Here is a 9,490-nt window from a genome sequence, read left to right as displayed (position 1 = left end):
AATTTGAAAGAGCGCTTTGATAGTGATGATTTGATTGATCTTGTGGTTATGGAAGATGATTTTGATACTCGTAGCCTATGGTTGTTGGGAGGTGAAGATGAGACTCAACCCGAACCTGATAATGATATGGTGTTTGATGGTGAGGATTTGTCTTGGCTAGATGTTGAAATTGCAAGTGGTGCTGCTGAGCCTGCAATCAACACTATGAGCCAAGCAGCATTGCAAAAGAACGCGGCTGCACCTCCACCGCCTTCTTCATCTAGATCTAAGCCAAAAGCAAAGGAAGTGATAGTAGTAGATGATGAATTTGATGATGGAGAATATATTGGAGAGGATGAAGAGTATGAAGAGGATGAAGAGGATGCTAGTGAGGAAGGAAGAGATGATGAAGACTTAACTTTTAATGATTCGTGAATTTTTATTAGAGTTTTCATGTTTAGTTAATTTAAGATTTAGATGCTTAAGTGTTTATTTTGATGAATTTTATTAATATTTGAAAGTTTGTTACAATGTTTTGCACTTTTGATTAAGACATGCCTTTTAATGGTATTTGGAATTGGAAGTATGGTATTATTTATTTGAAAGTATTTTATTGCTTAAGACATATGAAGTTTGAGTTCAATTTTTGTATTTATTAGTATGTTATCGGCTTGTAAGTGCCTATTTTTTTAGTGTCCGCACCACTGAAATAGCGCCCGCGCCGCTCCCATTTTAGAGTAGGCCGCTCCGCGCCGCTTTCCGAGATTAACAATATAGGTTTTTAAAACAAACATTTAGGATCAATTCATCGAACAAACCAATCCATGTTAACCGATATATCGATCTATCCAAAACCGATCAAACCGAAGTAAAAATCAGTCGGAATTAGATCTAATAATTGCATCCATGGTTTATACCGGTTTGATATATTATATCCGAATCCAACCCAAACTGACCAATGTCCACTCCTAGTTGATTGTATCAGACAGATTATAGTGCTATTTATGCAATAATTAATTTTATTATTTATTTTATTCAAGACAAACTTTTTAAATGTAGATTTTTCAATATGTACCCTTAGGACACATATTAGCATTACCCTTCTTTTAAATAACTCCTTTACTTTATTTTTCATCCACATTCACTTTCATTATTTTGCCATTTGTAAACAAAAACCAATAACAACCTTAATGTGTCTCTGTCATGTTACTAGGCCAAATAAATACAGTATTTACTACTTTGGTGTGCTGGAAAAGAAAATGAGAGTAAGCAGTATTGATTTATTAACAACCATGAATGAATGGTGTCTTTATTAACTACTGCATTTAATTAAGATGTGCATCACCTGCCATCACCATCAACCTTCCTCTACCTACTCTTATTTACACTATTTTCTTAGTTACTTTGGTGTGCATACAAGAAATCTCTGAAATAGCAAATTTAATGAATCAATTGAGTACTTGTTTATCTCCCACCGACAATTATTTGGTCTAAAATGAATTTGAGCTGTCTTATTAAATTAATATTTTGTAAATATTTTAATAATAACTAATCTCCATCAAAAGAATATGTTAAACACACTAAGTGAGTTTTTCTTGTTTTCAAACATTCTTTTATACGTCAGAATTCAAAATAAAACTTTTGACCACTAATTTAAAGTTCAAATCTCTTCACATCAATACATTAATATTTGAATTTAAGATGAAATTACTGCATCACAGTATTAGAGTATGTTTGACCTATAACTTTGTGAACCTAGAAGCTATTTTATTTTTAAAATAATAATTTAAAAATAAAATTAAAATCATTCCCTAATTATTAATTTTTAAATAATAAAAACTAAAAACTAATTGATAAGTTATATTGTATATGATAAAATTTTATTACAATTAGTAATATATATATATATATATATATATATATATATATATATATATATATATATATATATATATATATATATATATATATATAATAAATCGATTAAAATCAATAAATAATTAAATTTAAGAGTTCAGTACAATATTTTAAAAAAAAGAAATTATTTAATGAAAATATATATTATATTAAAAGAGTTGAATAAATTGTTGGTTAAATATATAAATAACAAAAATATTTTTTGTTCGAATATGAACGAAAGGTGAGATGGTAAAATTGTGTCTTCTTGCGGTAGATATGTATTTTGGTGCGACGGAAGGGTGTTGATTTACAAGGTTAGCACTCCAACGTCCAAGTCAGTGAAATGAATCAGAAATAATGTGTGAGTGAGAATGAATTGGAAGACCTGAAATGGTGCATTTTATTTTTATATACCAAGAGTGGTTGAAACTACTCCCATATGATGCGTTGTGTTATATGGACATCCATCAGATTGGATCAGATGATTAATGCACTGAACTGCAGAATTACCCATTTTTGTTATAGCGAAGGTCCACTTGCTCTGCGTGCCTTTCAACTCGAGGTTTGCTTTTGGGCCTTTTCTTTGGGCTTTGCAATGAACCAGAACACTAGTCCCCATGCCCTTGTTCTATTCTATAGAATGGGCGCTTTGCAATGTTCATCTTTAAGTCGACTATTTAATAGAAATAAGTGAAAAGCCTTGATAGAACGTTACTAACATTGCAAGAAAAAATGCATTAAATTTTTCTCTTGATTAACGACGTTTCGCGAGAGGCTCCGACGTGTGTCCCTATATCTTATAGTAATGATATTCCCTCTATCCTAGGGTACTCTAGTGGTCAGAATAGTCCCTGATGAGATCTTGATTGTTGGTGGCGTGATTCACATTTCCCAATATGGTAAATCACACAGTTCATTGTTGTGGAAATGCATATAAGAAGTTCTTGGATTACTAATCTTATATTTTTTTCGCTACTTTTGGATTAGAGAAACCCTGATTCTTTTTCCTCATTTGTGGTTTCTGTCGTTGTTTCCAATTTCTTGCGCATGCCTTCATCCTGGACAAGTTCATGCCCCTTCTTTCAGGTGTAAGCTCCCAAATTTTCCTTTTTATGGTAACATATAGACTTCCCTTTCTTTCAATCTTGCTTTCTTTACCATGAATTTTGTGTACCACTAGTGCCACAAAGGCTTTTAGTGGTCTTATAGACACATACCACGATGGGGTCTTCGATTGGGGTGAAGTCGTAACAAGGTAGTCGTAGGGGAACCTGTGGCTGGATGGAATCCTTCGCGATTCAGGCTTTTTAGAGAAGAAGGTCATGGGGTTTGATGGAGGAGATTGTTACTAATTAGTGGTTTATTTCACCTATATTTTAGTATGAACACTAGGCTTGGCTTTAAACTTGTTTCGCGTTGCTATTTGTATTCACTTCTTTCATGTGTTAATAGGATCCCTTAAAATAGAGGATATCCCACCTAAAGTTTAGAAAGCCACCAAGGACAACTCATCGGTGTGGGTTAACTAAGAAGTGCTTGATATTCTCTCTACTTTTGTTCATAATGGTCTTCTAGACCATACCTTCATGGCAGCATGATCTTTTAAAGATTGAGGGTGATTCCCCGTGAAGAAGACAATAGGACATGCAGTAAATATGACAGATGTGTCGTGCCCATTTAAGAATGTTTATTCTCCTTAATATGTTGCGCTTGCATCAATATCTTCCAGTATTTTAGTGAATGCAATAAGGGTGTGCCGACCACACCGCTCTTCTTACATATCTTTAAATATCAACGTAACTCTCCTAATTCAGCACATGGCCAAGGTCTGATATCTCTAAAGAAATGTACCAAGATTTTTGAGTTCTACTCATATGTGAACTCAAGCTTCTGAATGAAGAACTTTGTTTTGATGAAGACAAATCTCTTATTATCAAGAAGGCAAGGATGTTATTCAAACATAAAGCATTTTTAATCAAGACTATCGTTCAAACATAAAAAAGAAGGTATAACAATAACTCTCACAAAATACTTAAGTCTTAGTTGCTCAAAACATCAAAAATCATTACATACCTCTGCCATAACCATAACACTAAATACTTAGACAAAAATTCCATTTTTCACTATGTACAATCGATTGCACACTTAAAGTAATCGATTGCTCTCTCTTCCAGTTTCTAAAATATGCCTTTGCCTTATCCATGCAATTGATTGCTACTATGGTGCAATCAATTGCTCACTGAAGCATTTTCAAAAATATTGCCTAAAAACACTTAGCAGATTTTTTGTCTTCTTTGTGCAATCGATTGCTGTATTGGTGCAATCGATTGCTCACTAAAACTTTTTGAAAAAATATAGTTGTTGGCCCTTGTGCAATCAATTGTTGTTTTAGTGAAATCGATTGCACCATGTACGAATTTGAAAAAGTAGCTTTTTCAACACCCTTTCATGCACCACTTCATGGAACCATTTCATTTCAACTTGACATTTATTCATGGTAATTCTCCATTCTCTTGCTATGTTTCAAAAAGGTGTTATGCACATAAAAATACAAAGAATTTCAAATCACAAATTACCTCTTCCAATCAAAATTTTAGAAATTTTCAGAATTCACATTGTCATTCTTCAACCTTTATTCAAGATATTTTCTGCATACTTTCATATTATCCAAACCAAACAATACTTGAGCAATCTATTACTTTAAGTACTTGTGAATTATTGTTATTGGAAGAGAAGATCAATTTAATTGATACATCACTCAAAGTGATCATTGTTCTATAAATTTCTATTCAAAAAGTTCTTATTATATCCATATCTTATTTTTTAGAATTGTTGAAAATAAGATTGTTTGTTCGTAACCTTGTTGTCCAGAATTGTTGGAAGCAAGAGAGTCACTTTGAGAGGATTGTTCCCTTAGTGGGCTTAGTGTAAAATCCAAGAGGATTGTTCTTGGTGTGTTTGATTTGTCTTGTACAAGTTACCAACTATATTGAAATCTCTTACTGCGTAAGGGGACTAGAGTACTCTTGGATTGTGAGGGGTACCAAAATATATCCTTGTGTCATTTATTTTTATGCAATTTACTACTTACATAAACTCACCATATACCAAAAAAATATTCCAAACATCACCAAAAACCGATAAAAATTTTAAGAACCTAATTCACCCCCCTCTTAAGCACACTCCATACTCACATCAGATAGCATGGAACACTTCAAAGATCAGTACTTCTTGTCTACACTCCTCAAAGAGGTGGCTCATGTCAACATATGAACTATAGAGCCTAGGGCATCCTACCGATGTTTGGTGCATAGAAAAGGAAAGAAGGGAAACAGTACATAGAGACACACTTGCTGATGGATGTTGGGTCGAAAGAGGCTAGACGTATCACTTTTGGTAAGCATCATGGGAAGCCCATTATTCTTGAATAGCCTTTTGGTGTTTTACTTTCTAACTTGTATATTATTGGTTTGTAGATAAAATTAAATTTAACAAAACAATTGAGCAGATGAAAAGGACTCTTCAGATCGTACTTCTTATGTTGGGTGCTATTGAGGGAGTTCATAATGCATGGCCTCCTATTGGGTCGATTACTCTCTACTCACCTTTCCTAGTGCATGCGGAGGTTCTTGATTCTCCTAACTGGTCCGTAATGGCATATGCTTTTCCTTCATCGTCGCTTTTGGATAAGAGGAGTCTAAACATTAGTCTTGAGCTCGAGATGCCTTAGGAGGAAAGCCTGTTTGTCCACCTGCGTCGGATGATTGAACAAGACTTGGGAGACATGGCTCTATGTGATGAACTTAATCAACTCTAGTGGTTGTGCCCCATTCACTCCTTGACCTCCCTAGTGCACGAACAGTCGGGGAATTTTGAGCTCTTATTTTTGAAGAGGACTGCACCTACTTCTCGATTATGGTTGGAGTTATTCGCCATAAGGAGTTAGTAGACTTGAAGTACCATACTTGTCGGGCATTAGCCATTTTGGGATTTGGTGCTGTTGGGAGGAGAGAAGTTTTTCTTCCTAACAGTCTTTGAAAGGAAAAGGAAATGCTTCTAGGACATGTGAATGCTCTCACAATATAGCGAGATTGATATTTTGAGGAGCTTGAAAGGGAACTTCTCTTACTTTGGGGATATGGTCCGATGTATAGCTTTTCGAGTATCCGGACATAGTTCGAGAAGGTGTAGTCGCTGGTTCAGGCGACGAAGAAGAAGGACAAAGCTTTGGCCCTAGTACAGGTAACACTGACTAAGCCCGAGATCACTTTCTCTAAGGCCAAAAAGGCATTGGACTTTTCTCGTATAACGATAGAAGAGTTGGAGGTATCTTTGAAAGAAGCCTGAGAAGATTGGAAGAAAATCAAGGACGACCTTCTGAATATGCGTCTTGAAAATATTTCATTGGCTAAAGAGTATGCGGCGGCAGTGGAAGACGATTTCTCCGTCTTGCACATGTCTTTCGAGAATGGATTACATTAGGTGGAATACTGTTGTCTTCAAGTAGATATTTCACGAGAGAAAGTTCGTCGAGATCAAGAAATGGGGGATGGGAAATCAATTCATGTTAGTGATGAGCCGAATGTGTAATCTCTTGTTGTGGTTTTTGTTATTTTTTGTCTGTGGTGTTTGTACTCGGTGTAACTTTTATAAATATGTTAACATTATTGTTCTTTCTTGGCAATGTATATTTTAATTTCTATTACTTAACGCTATTTTTACCTTTTACGACATTCCTTTAAGTTTAGAGTTTGTTTCTTTGGAAGATAGTTTGTTTTTCGAGGTTGTGCTTGAAGTTTTATTGGACGTCTCTAGAAAACGAGTCTGATCAAGGGTCGAATCCCCTTTCCTACTCCTAGTGAGAACCTGGTTTGAGGTGTAAGTAATGTTGACTCACCTTTGTCTCTAGTATGGCTAGCTACCAAAAAGGGGGTGAATCATTAATCGTCACTTTGTGGTTTATTGTCTTTATATGTGCGTTAAGACTGTGAGGCTTTGATTGCTTTAACCTTACATGCACTACGTTTGTAACAACACCCTAAGTAATTAATTTTTAGTAAGGATTTGATTGCTTTAGTTGCACGTTAGACTTGTAGAGGTTATGAATAACTTCATCTCTCCAAATCACTTGACATTTCTTAAAAACAAATTATTAGTAGATGAAATGGTAGCGGTGAATAAATTGGTGAACATGGCAAGGAAAATAAAAAAGAATTGTCTTTTTTAAAATGGATTTTAAAAAGACGTATTAGAATTTTTTATATTATATGTTTATTAGATCTGGATTCAATACTAATTGTAGGGGAAAAAACAATATGTATAAGTTAGATTGTATGACATATAAAAAACATATATGAAGTACATATATGAAGTATTCCTTATTCAATGTCTTGATATTTTTTGTTTTTATTTTGTCTAGTAGTCTATATAAACCTATTAAAAAATTATCATGATCTTTGTTATTCATTATGTAATATTAATTAATTTTAAATATATTAAATTAAATTCTTTTTTAAAATGAATTACTATAAAGTGTTTGTATCCAACCCATACCAAAAAAATATATATTAAAACTGTTTTTATTAACGAGACATATATAAATTTAACTCATAAATATCTTCCATGTATTCCACAACATAACATATTTGATTGAATGGATTACATATAATTACGGAAGGCATATTCCAATTAAAATCTGTTAGATACTCTTATACTTAGCTTAGCAAATCAACTTGAATAAAGGTTACGTAACACCAACGGAGCGCACTTTACTAAAGTAGTTAATGCTTCCATACCTACTTCAATTGGTACCATTACTAACATTAATATTTTTATTCTCGGAACACGACAATTTTCTCAACTAATCCTGACATGCTCACAGAAACTAACTAGAGACCTTTTTCAAAACGAAAACATACTCTTGTTTCTCTAATTCTACTATGATAGAAAAAAAATTGTCAATTGAAGAATGATTCTATTTCCAGTAATGACTATTATATTATTCTTATTCTTATCATCATATTATACACTTTGCTCTATTAGGGTACACATTTTTTTACCATTTAGACCGCAACATAATAACTTCTGATGTTGTCCAAACTGCAACACAATATTAAGAATCTTGTCGCAACATCAACCTACCCGAATTTAAAACCGCATTACAATTATCCACGGACTCAGTTTCTTCAACTTTTCTTCTCTTAAATTTACCAACAACGTAGATTCTCACATAAAAATTGATGAAGATAACAAGAACACCAGTGTTGAGAACAGAATTGAAAACCCAAGCACCAATTCCATTACACCCGCCTTTGAAAAAGAAATGAATCAAGAAAACTCCAACATGACACGCCACGTTACAGCCCAACAACACAATCTGACAGTTCAAGATGAATGGAAAACAAGCCGATCGAAGTCCGATTGCGGTCCAGAATCTGTAACCGTAAACCAGAGAGTAAACGAGGGTCGCGAACAGGATCGCGAGGACTTGAAAGGATTGCGAGAATTCGAGCCAGAGGAATGAGACAAAGGTGGAGACAGAGTGGTTTATGAGTTGGGAAAAAGATAACCTGCGGCGTTTTAGGATTGTTAGGGTTGTTCGAAACATGTGGAGGAAACGGGAGAGGTAGTAAATGTAGGACCAGAAGAAGACACGGCCGGAGGGTCGTGTTCCTAAGGGGAAACAGAGGAGCCATTGGAATGGGGTTTTGGAACGGTGCCAGAACCAGCGTGTGTCGCGAATTTCGGATACGGCGGAGATTAGTGTGCCGGTGAAGATTGTTGCGGAGATGAGGGACATGGTGAGGCTGTGGACGGCGGGGATGGGGCCGAGAGGGATGTGGCGGCGGTTGGGGAAGAGGAGGGAGAGGGAGAGATGGAGGAAGAGAGAGAGGATGAGGTAGGTGGCTATGGAGGTGAAGAGGAAGGACCAGGTGGAGCCCCATGAGTGGGTGTGACTCCAACGGAATTCGACGATGGAAGGGTGTTCGGAGAGGTAGTAGATTAGGGTGCGGATTGCGGTTGCCGGTGGTGATGATGGTTTAGGTTTAGCCATGGTGGTTGTTGCGGCGGTGACGGTGGTGTTAGGTTCACATTAGTGTTTTCGTTGGAAGTTGGGGATTTTTGTGAAGAGTATTGAAATAAAAAAGAGATTATAGTGTGTGAGAAAGTGGTTGAGGGAGATTAAAAACAAGAGGAGGAGGATGGTGTTGATGTGGCTGAGCTTCGTTGGAACATTCTGACAAGCGTTTACCTCATGCGAAATGAAAGAAAGTGATACAAAAATATTTTATAATTTTTCCATTTTTCATAGAGGCTAATTATATGTTTTTTAATTAATTTTATTTATGTTAAATTTAATTTATTAAAAGTATATTAATTAAAATATTATTTGATTTATGCAATTTTTAATTTATGAAGAGTGTTTTGTTAAATTGAAAACAACACATGATAAAACACTTTACATGAATGAATATCAACGTCAAAATCAATCCGAGACAAAATGGGCCATAGATGAAGAAAAAAAACTACAAACGTTGCGTTGAAAAAATCTCTCTAATGTACTTTTTTTTTTTTTTTTTTAATATAGAAACACTAAGAGAAAAGTCAAGAG

At 34.8% G+C, this 9,490-nt stretch overlaps 1 protein-coding gene across 1 annotated transcript; it reads right to left on the bottom strand.

The window, feature by feature from the left end:
* Window positions 1–7,617: 7,617 nt before the first annotated feature.
* On the bottom strand, window positions 7,618–9,145 carry LOC131608051 (elongation of fatty acids protein 3-like). The gene has a single exon (XM_058879994.1). The coding sequence runs from the start codon at window positions 8,930–8,932 to the stop codon at window positions 7,991–7,993; it is 942 nt and encodes a 313-aa protein (XP_058735977.1). The 5' UTR covers window positions 8,933–9,145; the 3' UTR covers window positions 7,618–7,990.
* Between the last annotated feature and the right edge of the window lie 345 nt (window positions 9,146–9,490).

This window comes from Vicia villosa, linkage group LG1 (genome assembly GCF_029867415.1).
Source record: "Vicia villosa cultivar HV-30 ecotype Madison, WI linkage group LG1, Vvil1.0, whole genome shotgun sequence".
NCBI classification, from domain to species: domain Eukaryota; kingdom Viridiplantae; phylum Streptophyta; class Magnoliopsida; order Fabales; family Fabaceae; genus Vicia; species Vicia villosa.
The sequence above is the reverse complement of the archived record's forward strand: the minus strand, read 5'-3'. Positions and strand labels throughout refer to the sequence as shown.